General features: G+C 49.3%; 1 protein-coding gene across 1 annotated transcript in view; it reads right to left on the bottom strand.

The window, feature by feature from the left end:
• The window catches only part of HS3ST4 (heparan sulfate-glucosamine 3-sulfotransferase 4), a 429,228-nt gene extending 419,485 nt beyond the window's left edge, over positions 1-9,743 (bottom strand). The window contains exon 1 of the mRNA XM_027612307.2: positions 8,982-9,743. Within this exon, the coding sequence (XP_027468108.1) occupies positions 8,982-9,715 (734 nt within the window). The 5' untranslated portion in view covers positions 9,716-9,743. The remainder of the gene's footprint in view (positions 1-8,981) is intronic.
• Between the last annotated feature and the right edge of the window lie 2,573 nt (positions 9,744-12,316).

The raw sequence follows: 12,316 nt of genomic DNA, 5'->3' as shown, positions 1-12,316 counted from the left end.
AGACTTGGGTCTGAAGCTCAGCTCCACATCCTGAGCCAGTTACTTGTTCTGTGCACCTCAGTTTCCCTCACCTGGAAAACATGGGTGATACCAGGACCCCTGTCCCATGGTTCCTGTGAAGACTGAATGAAGACAGTGCCCAGAGCAGAGCCTGGCCGTTCCCACCACCACTATGGCCCTTCTTTCCCACCCAAACCTTCATCTCCCTGTTCCACTGAAAATAACCATTACTTGTCCCTGATTTGTTTCTTCCCCTTCGTGCATCTACATCTACTAACTTACACCAATCCAACGGTTAATCCATAGGTCGGCGTGGTCCAACCATCAGTGAATTGAGGATATAAAGCAGAACACCTCCCCAACAAGGAATTACAACTCTGTTTATGAATCTGAACAGGAACACTTGTCTCACCATCTTCTTCTCAGTCAAATAAAAGGCGCAAAATAAGGGAATCTTATATACGGAGTACAATGACATTCTGGCCATGTTCACAGAAACAGTATTTTCAGACCACTCTCAAACACACCTGACCTCAATTTGGCAGCTCTACCACCACTGCTGTTACTGCCATCCCTACAATGATGACCACTGCCCCTGAATTCCAATAAAAAAGAAGAGGGGAAAAGAGAGGGGAGCTGGAGGGGAGGGGAGGGAGAAGGGGACAGAGGGAAAAGAAAGACATGCCATCCTAGAGAAACAGGTCTCTCCATTTACTCCTCTCTTCTCTGATGCCCCTTAGGAAAATATTAAAATTTTGTTCTTACAAGTCCCTTGCAATTTTGGTAAATTTATTCCTAGTTATTTTGTCTCTTTGGTTGCTTCTATAAATAGAGTTATTTTCTCTCATTATATTTTCAAAATGGTTGGCATAGGCATATAGGAAAACTATAGATTTTGCATAGTAATTTCCTTACAAATTCCCTTAATGATTCCCATTATTGTTCCTAATAGATTCATGGGAGGATTCATTATCTTTGGTTTTCCATTAAGAGATGAAACTGCTGGCAAGTGGTAATAATTCTACCTCCCCCATTCTCATTCTTTTCCTCATCCAAGTGCATCATCAATTAATTCCTGAACAAAGATAAATAACAGTGATCATTATGGGGCATTCTGGGCTTGTTCTGAATTTAATGGGAATGTTTTTAGTGTTACACCATTAAAGATGATGCTGGCTTTGGGGAAGATCCTATTTTATCAGCAGGTGTTCTAAAAATCAGGAATATTTAATATTATCAGCTCTATCTTTAGCATCCATAAAGTGAATCACAGGATTTTTCTCATTTGCTCATAGTAAGAGTCAATCACATTGTTAGAGTACCCAAGATCAAACCATCCTTCCATTCCTGGAATAAATCCCACTTTGCCAGAGCTTTTATTACCTTGTAATGTAAATATTTACTTGTCCATTTCCCTATTTTATGAGCTCTTTCAGATCACTGGCCATGACTGATTCATGTTTGACCCCAGCACATATTTGACAATCAATACATGTTTAAATAAAAAATAAATGAATGAATAAAGCAACAAGGACACTGGACCTCCCCAGACTAACCCTTTGTACCTCCTTCTAAATTAAAATACTCAGATCAGGTACCTGTCCCAGACTGGATCTTTACATGTTTAATGAGCATGTGGTTCAACTGGTCCCCTCTTCTAGCATCAGAACCCTGGAGCACCTCATTCTTACGGGGAAATTGTTCCCTATGGTTTCAGTGAGACTAACTCTGCTTCCCTGCTCCCACCACTATTCCAACCCAAAAGGGTGACCTCATCACCCGGGTCTAATTGGAGTACTACACTATGACTGCTTTAAGAACAGGTACATGACCCAACCTGGGCCAAACGCAACTCCAAGAATTTCTTACAGAAATTCTTTAAGAAAAATGATTTCCAAAAGAACTGATAAACATAAATGTGTTGGTCTGGGGCTGCTGCTTACCACCATCTTGCCTAAAATGTGGTGAGACAACCTATCCGAAAATGAAACAAGGTCAAGAAAATCATGTCAAGGGATGGAAAGAGACAGAAACCCAGTGATATCATTTGAGCCCCTGGATCCAGCTGTTCCTGAAGTCATTACCCCCCAGATTTCCCAATTACATAAGCCACTAAATTACCTTTTCTATGTGTAATAGTTTAAGATCATTTCTATTATTTGTAACCAAAAAACACTAACTCATGTGTTGTTTTGTTTCCCCATGAATATGCTTTGTACATTCTTAAATAAAGGTAAAAAAAAAAAATTTAAAGGGAAGCAATCCTAACTAGTGAGTGTTAAAACAACAGCAACAAAAAATTCAACTGCCTGCTTTTAATTAATGGCAAGATGGGCTAAAAGACTCCCTTAGTGAATGATAATTTCTGACTGAAATTCCCAAGACAGTTATAAAGGAGCTTGTTAAACCGCAGAAACCAATGGAATCAAGAGATTACTTTAACAGGGCGGCGGTTCAGTCACAGACATATCATCCATTATGCAAAACCAAAACCTTTAAAACTTCCTACCGTACAATCCTAGCCATCTCTCATTCACCTAAAATCTCAAGTCCTCTCTCCTGACTCAATTTAAAAGTAAAAACGACTGGTGTGATCTACGAAAATAAAAATAACTAAGTCATGTCATGACAGCTGAAAAAACCAGTGAAAGGAGCCAAATGTCAAGCCCAGGGAATTTGGCAAGGGTCTTCTTGAACAGCCCTGCCTTCTCAAATGCTTTCAGCCCAGGAGAAAAACTGAAGGCAAGCACACCCTTGGCATTCTAAATGCCTCTGTAGCTCTCCAGGCCAAGCGGCATCAATTCCTACTGTAGGTTCAAGAAAATGTCAGCACGCAAGCCCAGAGTGTCAGCCCATTTCCCTACCCCAGCCCCTTGGTGGAGAATTCTGACTACACCTGCTTCGTGGAATCAGACTCTTCTCCTTCAGCTCCAGTTACAATAGACCAAATTCTGGAATCCGGTTTTGATTATTCTCTGGAGAGCTACTTAAGAGCTGCTTCAGGGTTTGAAATCCCTCATTTAGACATAATCTTGAAATAAAAGGCTATATTCAAATGAAAAATGCATTACAGCTTTCTCTTTAGGACCTTCAGTACTGATGGGCAGGGAAAATGAAGAAAGGCACGGGGGAAATGGAAAAAGAGAAAGATAGGAAAGTAGGAGAGAGCAATGTCCTCCAACACAAACTCATTTCATCATCGCATAATCCCTTGGAAGGGAAGTAATACTGAGCCCATTCTGCAGATAAAGAAACTGAGGCCTGGTGATCACACCAGGAAGACACAGGCCTCTGGCTCAGAGACCGATAAGAACATGCTCCAAACAATGTTGCTTTTCCCCTACTAGTTTCCTCACTCCAAAAAGTCTAACACAGAAGTCTGTTCTAGAACCCAAGTATGTCCCTGAATGGACCCTTTGGAGACGATATAGTCTCATTATCTAAGAAACCAAGAATTTTTTTAAAAAGAAAAAAACAGACCGAGTAACCTGAGGTCCAATACAACTAGTAATGTGGCAGAGCAAAAGCTAGAACCCAATTATTTTCATCTCTTGGGTCTTACTGAACCCACCTGACCGGAATCTACTTTATAGGTGCAACTTATCTATATGGATCACATTCAGCGCTCCTGATTAATGAGTGAACAACTGAAGAGTTATCCCGCCTTCAAGAAAATGTTCACTGAGAACAAAGGGGAAATGTATTTGTGAATCATCTATTTCTGCCTCAGTGTTCCTATTTATCTCCAGCTCCTTTGTTATTGTTGCAATATATCTGGGAGGTATTCCCCCCCCCCCTTGCTGTTGCAAAATCTGTAAAGGGGGGAAAACAATAGAAACTAAAATAGCACATGTAAGCCACAATTCTGGCAAGTGCAAAGGGTCTGGCTATGCCAGTTACTTTCTGAAATGAGTTTAAACCAGAGGTCACAAACTGGTAGCCAGCTGGCTGTATCTAGCCCACAGATGTATTTTGTTTGTCCCACAGTGCTGGCCCACACAAGGCTTTTAAGAAATTTTAATCAGGTTTGCCAAAGTTAAAAACCAAGAGATTTCTCATCAAAGCCTGGATTTCCGATTTTTCCTACCAAGTGGAGGATGTGGTAACATTTGCACACAGAAAAGGGTAGCCGGAACGAGCAGTGGCTGAGACCTGCAGATGGAGAAGTGCCCCGGGTTTCTCCCCTCGTCTATTTCACTGGGCTTCGGAGTTCGTGACCCTTGGTTTAAAGTCAGGCAGATGTAGACTGCAAAGCCAATCATTATTAGACTTTTCCCAAAAACATCCCCAATAAGAGACTCTTCAGCCAATATGAGGACAGCTGTGATCAAAGGTAAAGCATAGGAGACCAAAATGATTTGAGAAATTAAAAAAAAAAAAAAACAGGAGTTGGGTCCATTTGGATTTCTGCTCTAAGATACTCATTTGGGGGGGGATACATTCACCTTTATTACTTCATTTATTCTCCCCAACAATCCTGCGAGGAAGGAATTATTCCCAGATAAACAAACTGAAAATGAGTGATGTTAAGTCAGTTATCTACCCAAAATTATTCAACCAGTAAGTTGTAAAACCAGATTTTGAACCCAGTTTTGTCCAGCTACAAACACTGTGCTTTAAGAATACTGAAAGAACCCTTTATAAAGCCACGAGTCTTGCTTCTGCCTCAGGGCCTTTGCATCTGCCGTTCCGCTACTGGAAACCACTCTACCCAGATGGCAGACTCTTATTCTTTCACTTCATTTACTTCACCCTCACAGGGAAGTTTCCCTAGTCATTTGATTTAAAATAACCTAGGTGTGCACACACACACACACACGCGCACGCACACACCAATTTCTCTCTAGACTCCTGCTACTCAAAGTGAGGTCCAGAGATCAGCAGCATCTGCAGCACCTGAGAAGTTAGAAACGCAGACTCTCAGGGCCTTCTGCAGACCTGCTGAATCAGAATCCTACATGTTCACAACATCCCAGGTGACGCGTACACGTTTAAAGCTTAAAAGGCACTGCTCTACTAGGAGCCCTGCCCAGTGGAAATAAAATGTGAGTCACCAGCATGATGGTACATTTTCTAGTAGCCACACGAAAAAGGTAACAAGAAAGACTGTTTCCTGTCTCCCTTGCCCACCACTTAAATGTCAGTTTCAGGAGCACAAAGTACTTAGTCACCACTTTATCCCCTGTCCTTACAACAGTTCTGGGTACATGGTAAATATTATTAAAATGTTGGTTAAATGTAAGAAGGAAGGAAGGGAAACATCTTGCTAGTATTTTGTGTGTGGTGGTGGGATACAAAGGAAGAAACCAAGAAACAAGCATCCTGAAATTGGACAGATGCGGTCAAGCTCAACCACTGACCAAATGAGCAACCCTGAGCAAGTCATTTGCACTCCAAGGGCCACCTGTAAAACACGAAGGCTGCTATGTCGCCCACAACCCTCATTATGATGCTCAAACATGAGAGGACGTCCACAAAGCGCCCGGGTCCATAAAGAACAGGCATTCCCTAACTGCCAGTGTCTTTCTGGCATCCTCCCTCAATCTCCAGATACCCAGTGCAAACAGTGCTGCAGACCACCTTCCTGAGGGTAGCACAAGCATGACTATGGGAACCGTCTTCCTGAGTGATTTTCCCCTAGCCAATGGGAGGAGCGTATTCACTGTTGGCAGTGCAGACCATTTGAAACCATGGAGGTCCCCTTCCCATCGCCCTGGGCCTGAGGTGTTTCCAAAGCCAAGGTCAGGGTTGCTGCACAGTCTGTAAGCCATGGGGGAGGTCACACCGCAAGGCAGCCCTGTCACTTAGATGAGTTCTGCCGTGGCCGCCAGGTCCCACCCCCTTGAAGAGTATAAGGTCTCTGCCCAGACAGCTTGGAGTAGCCTGTTCTGGAAGGTGCTTTGGGGCTTAGCCCTTTTATTTTACTGGTTTGGAGGAGTGAGGAGAGGAGAGTCAAGTCTACCCCCCCCCCCCAACACTTATGAGTCATGGGCCTGGGTCAATCCACCAAGGGAGGCTTGCTTCTCCCATAGCTTTAACACTCCCATGCTAATCCATTAGTATATCTGGCCCTGAAATCTGAGGCACGCATTCCAATCTCAAATGTGTTTTTAAATCACATTAGATCAACAGCATAGGAGAAAGCAAAACCTGGATTTAAACAAGACTGGAGTGACACGGAGGAAAAAAAAACTCCCAGGGCTGCTCCGCTGGGATAGGACGAAAGCCCAAACCAATGCTGCCGGGAGCTGCCCCCAAATTCTCGCTTCTCCCTCTGGCTGATAACAGCAAACCCCAGAAACACTTGCAGAATTAGGCTCTCGCAGAAGCACTTCGACAAGAAAAAGGGAAAGAAAACAAGGGGGGGAGAGAATCAAAACCTTTCATTCATCTGTGGCCCTCTCCTCTGGCGAGTAGAAGAAGATTTTACATAGACTACTCCGCGGATGGGGAGGAAGTGTGGCCATTCAAGTACATTCAAGCACAGATGCCGCCATTTATAAGATGCAGTTGGAGCAGGGAAACAAGAGGAAAGCTTTCCTTTACTGGTTTGAACTGATGCCACCGTTTCCTTTTCTACAATATAATGAGGATGTCATCCCCTCTTCCTCCAGGGGAGAGAGACAGGAGCCTGAAGAGACAAGAGCCTGTGAAAATCCCACAAATACCCTCAAAGCATTGGGGTCCCTCGTAAGGCTGGAGAGGTATCCAAGCAGCCCCAGCACACTCCCATGGGCCAAAGGGGTTTCTAGAAGTCTCAGCAGCCAGGCTTGGGTGGCTACTGATACCGTCTGTGTTACACAGATTCTTCTCCAGCACTTGCAGTCGGCACCTATAAGCACTACAAGGATCTGCCGTGGGTGAGACACTGGGGTCAAGGATGGGGAGGCCACAGAGAAATCCCATGGTCCTGTTAAGTGAGGATCAAGGGAATCTGCCCATATGTCTTCAGTATAACAATTCTGTGGATGGGTACCAAATATTCACACTCAGCCCCAAAGACCACATGAGGGACAGCCGGGAGTACCACAGCGCTAGGATAGAACCTTCCACAGCCCTATCATGCCTGTCTCCATGCCTCCTCTTCCCAGCCTCGGCATGAAAGAAGATTAAGAAAATCTGGCATCTCCTGTCCTCTCATTCAGAAAACTCTCCAGCCCCACCGATGGGACCTCCTGACACGCATTCCTCCACGAACCCTTCATCAAACTTTAAGGCATCTGAATAAAACACTTCCTTCTCTATTTCCAGCTGCTACAAAGCAACCCGAACACATGTTGGAAAGATGTGATCTTTATGCCTCGCTCTCCCCCAGAAGTGTACTTGGCACTTCTCCCGAGATACACAGCTTTAAAATTAGAATTGAAAAAGCCACCGTTACCCGTTACCCTCGTAGGGCCAAGGCTACCTCACAGCAGAAACCAGAACATCCCCATAACCAACAGTTAAAGAACTGAAACCCTCCCAGACATCATACCCCTTCCCGATATTGTTGTTGTTGCATTAATCATCCTAACACCTTTTTAATTATAATCGCAAACTGGAAGCCATGGCTCGTTATGTTATAAATACTGATTTTTCCAGTTAAATTAAGCATTTGCTGTTTTATGTTTTGATAGGAAGGGGCTGTTTGAAGCCTCCTAAAATACTGCAATTAGATTTTGCCGTTGAAACAGACAAGACATTAACAGACACATTTGCTGTTTCAGTTTAATGTGGTGGAATGTTTATGCCTAAGTGTACTTCTCTCAAGCTTTGAAAGCATAAGGCATATTTTTTAAAGTGGAAGAAATCAATCACAATACACCCATTTATTATCTATTTCTTAAGTTAAGCTATTTCTAAAACTTTTCCCAGGCTGTAATTTAAACTTGGAAAGCACATCTCTTCAACAGGAAGGGAACTTGTCAGGAAACAATCCTGTTTTACCTATTGGCTCTGTTAAGATGATAACATCACTTTAGCTGACAAAGCCTGTGTTTCTGTTTGACAATTGCAATTAATTACTGAGATGCAACAGAGATGGGGCCAGCCATCCAGATCTATTTTCCAGAGAGATCCAAAACGGAAGGAAGGGGGGGAGGCGGGAAGCAAAGGAGGTTTTTTTTTGGAATCTGCACCAGTATGGAGTTAAACGCTATGGCTGGCAAGAAAGCTGGATTATTAATTTATTTACCTGCACCTAACTTTCTACTCCTCTCTTCTCCCTTTCTCTCACCACGGGCAGAGGGTGGAAAAGGAGAGAGGTGAACATTTCACAAGCCGGAAGCTCCAATCTGTAGCGAAGGAGGCGCGGGTTAGAAAGGGCACGGGTGCAGTGCGAAGAAACTCTTACGGCACCAACTGTCATGTAGACACTGATGCTGCCGAGACAGAACCAACCCAGGGTTCATTCAGCCAAGGGGGATAGAAAGTTCTGGAGATGGGGGGCATCCCCGGTCTTTACTAGAAAGCCAGAACTTGCCAGTATCATCTTTTTAACTGTTTCCTGTTCATTTTGCTCTAACCTGAAAATACTAAAGTTGGATTCCAGCCACGCAAATGCGTTTCAGGGCGATTTGGAGAGATTCCAAGGGATCTCAAAGCCCCTAGAGCCATCTAGCTACCCTGCTTCATCCTCGGCGTCCCCAACGCAGAAGCCCAGAGCCCCGCCAGAGCCCGGGCTAGGAAACACCCCGCGGGCACGAATGCTGGGGATTCCCAGGCCAAGAGCTGGGCAGATTCAGAAGGCACGGAGCCGGAGGCAGACAGAAGCAAGGCGACACCTCCACCCCTCGCCCTGAAATAAAGTGATCCTTGGCCAGAGTCCAGCCCTCTCCGCCGCTCCTCTCTGAGCGGCCCCGCCAAGGTTGGCAGAACCCCGGTTGGGGCTTAAGGGCTCTCGGGACGGCGGCGCCTGGGTGTCCAAGGGCCCAGAAAGCGGCGGCTCGCGCCGGGTCTCCCGGTGCGTCCATCCCATCCCGCCGAGCCCCGGGTCCTACCTGTACCACTCCAGCCCCTTTTCGTAGTTCCTGTCGAAGAAGTGCGGCTCAACGCCCACCGCCCGCACGTCTGGGTGGACTCGGATCGCCTCCAGCAGCGCGCGGGTCCCTCCTTTCTTAACCCCGATGATAAGAGCCTGTGGCAGCTTCTTCTCCCCATAGTCCGGGGTGCTCGCGGCGCCGCCCCTCTCGCTGCTCCCGTTGACCGCTCTCCGGCCTGCGAGCTCCTCGTCGGTGGTGCTGGACTCCTGCGCTTCCCTCTCCAGTAGCGCGCTCTGCGCCGTGATCATCTCGCCGGGGGCCAGCGGGGTCCGGAGCCAGGCGTCCCGGGCGCCCCCGCCGCCGCTCGCCAGCCCCCAGCCGTCGGCCCCGGGGGCGGCGGGCTGTTCGGGGGGCTCGGGCGGCTCCCCGCGGCTCACGTTATCCGGCGGCGGCGGCGCGGGCGGCTGCGAGGGGGCGCCGAGGCGCACGGGGGGAGGCGGCAGAGAGGGTGGCGGCGGGCTCGGTGGGGGCTCGGCGGCGGCGCCCGGCGGCTCCTGCAGCGCCAGGGGGAACTGCAGGGAGCCCGAGCCGCCCAGGAGGCTGTAGCACAGGTAGGTGACGGACAGGGACAAGGTGCACATAAAAAGAAGCTTGCGCGCCGGCGGCCCCTTAGCAGAGACGCCGGGCGGCGGCGGCGCGGCGAGAGGTGGAGGCGGAGGCGGAGGCGGAGGAGGTGCGGGCCACGGGGCCATCGCGGCTCCCGGCTCGCGGCGGCGGCGGCGGCGGCCCCCGGCGCTGCCCGGACATGGTTTCAGCCGCCGCCCCCGCCGCCGCCGCCGCCGCTGCCCAGCCGCCCCGGCTGCATGAAGCGACGCCGCTGCGCCCCCGGCCGTGGCCGCTGTCCCGCTGCGCCGGGGGGGAGCCCGGCCGCATGGCCCCCCTCCCCACTCTTCCCGCGGAGTCCGGGCGGCCCCCCACCACCCCCCTCAGCCTCTGTCAAGGGGACCGAGGGGGGCGCGCGGACCCTCCGGCTGCACCTGCTCCGTCTGCAGCGCCCCCGCTTCCCCGGCTCCGCCGCGGCTCCTGCTTCAGCCTCTGCCGCCGCCGCCGCGCGCTGTTGCAGCCCCGAGTTCCTTCCCCGCTGCTAACTTTCTGCCGGGAGAGCCGAGAGGCGCGGAGTGGAGGAGGAGGGGGCCGGGCGCGCGCCCCGCGCCGCCGAGGGAAGGGGAGTGCGCCTCGCGCGCGCCTGCGGAGGGGGGCGCGGAAGCGGAGGCGTGCGCTGGGGCTGGGGCGCCCGGGAGAGCGGAGATCGTGCCCCCCCGCACTCGACACACACGCACTGGAGACGGGCCCCGCCCAGCCCCGCGTGCTTCTCCTCCCCGGGGAGCCTGGGACGCTGAGCTCTCCATCCCTCTCCCGATACTTTTAGCGACACGGAGACCGACGCCAGCCGCCGGTGCCGCGCACCGGGGAGCTGAGGGGCGGGGGACGGCGAGCTGTCGCCTCCCCTTTTCCCCTGGGACTCCAGGCCAACCCGGCCCATCCCTGACCCGCCCTTCTCTCACCCTGGATATCCTCCTGCCGGGGGCCTGGGAATGATTTCTTCTCTGTAACTGTTTTCCCATCCAAACTTCCATCTTTCCAGCCTCCCCATCTTATCTTGGAGCTCCTGGTGGGTGGAGTTGTGACACAAGCCCCCAGGTATCCCAGACCCAGAGCTTTTGCCTCTATCCCGCCACTGGTGACTGTGCTTTCTGCTCCAAAAGAGGAGGCTGTCCCCTACCCGACACCCTTAACCACAGGTACACCTGCGCCCCTTGGAGGCATTGCCACTAAAGGAGTTCAGATTTCTCTGGACTGAAATAGACTGAGGCGATCATCGTTCTGAACACCTAATAAGCAGAGACAAGTTGGGTTGCAGGGTGTCTGTGCATCGCTTAATTGAATTTTTTAAAGTATATTTTCTTTGCAGAGAGATTTCCATCCCTCACCTCCCTCTCCTGGGGGGAATGGTAAACATCAGAAGTCTCTGGAAGATTAAAAACTAGACACTGCTTCCCATTGCGTTTTGCTCGGGGAGGTAGCGGGAATGGGAGGAAGAGGCAGAGTGATAAACTGAGGCACTCTAGCAAATTCTGCTTCCTGGGGACAGGGGGTGGCCTGGCACACCCCCTGGGCCAGGCTCCCCCAGGCTCTGGCTCCGGCGTGAGTCCTGTTTACCCTGCTAGCCACAGCTGGGTGCCTGGTGGGACGGCTTTCCCTGGGCAGGCTGATGTGGTTGGCATCTCCAGTTTTGTTTGATCACATAATAGGAACAACAGTTGAGGAAAATGTATATAATGTCTAAATATTAACTAGATACCTAGTGCCAAAGAGGGGGAAGAATGTTAATCAAATAAGATGAAGAACACGGACTTTTCCTTGAGTGAACAAAAGCTCACTGCTGCTCTCAGCTGGACATGAGTTTCCTTCACTGCAGCTTTAGTTCAGATAAAGATTATTCCTTTATAATATATTTTTTACGGTACACTGGAGACCTCTGAAATGCAGAGTCTGGTGTCCTGTAAATCATTCCCTGTAACTAGGGATGCTTTTTCAAACACCACACAACTGCATTACTGTAATGTTAATGGGATGAGGCCAACTGGAGCAGAGAGAAACACGCGCTTGGCCCATCCCTCTTTCCACTGGGAGCCCAGTTCTGGGTCGTCAGCCAGGAGGTCCCAGTTGTAGCAAATCTTGCCACTGCCATGGCCCATCTTCCTTTCAACGCCCAGGTACCAGGACACCCAGCATCTGGCCCAGGGCTCTCTGTGCCTGGAGCCCACATTTCTCCATGCACCTCCTCGACAATCCACATGAACCTGCTCTGTATCTAGCTTTACTACACATGCACTTTTCCAATTTGGAAAGGTTTTGATCCAATGGCTTTAAAATTGAACCCAGAGATGACAAACGGAGAGCTGGGTGTGGCCAGCAGAGTGATATTAAGAAATTTAAACTGGTTGCAATATTTTAAGTTGAGGGCTTCCCTCCCCCCACCGCCTGCCCCCATAAAATCTGGGTATGAGATTTCTGTTGAAATAGCAGATTGTCCCCACACCTTTCTCTTACTTGCCTGGGCACTGCCAATGAGGAAACTTGCCAGCATCCCTTCTGCCTCTTGTCCCCAAATAGTCACACATGAGTAAGAGACTCTTGACAGAATAAAAGCCACTGGTGAAATGTTAGGTCCCAAAACTGATGGGGAAGAGGTGGCCTGGGGGGAAGGAGTTCTGTAGACTTCTTACTTAGGCAGTTGCCTATTTTTTTCCCACTCCTGACCCAGGCTTTTTCTGGGGGCAAATTTTTGA

This window comes from Zalophus californianus, chromosome 10 (genome assembly GCF_009762305.2).
Source record: "Zalophus californianus isolate mZalCal1 chromosome 10, mZalCal1.pri.v2, whole genome shotgun sequence".
NCBI lineage: Eukaryota > Metazoa > Chordata > Mammalia > Carnivora > Otariidae > Zalophus > Zalophus californianus.
This window is presented reverse-complemented; position numbering and strand designations above follow the sequence as displayed.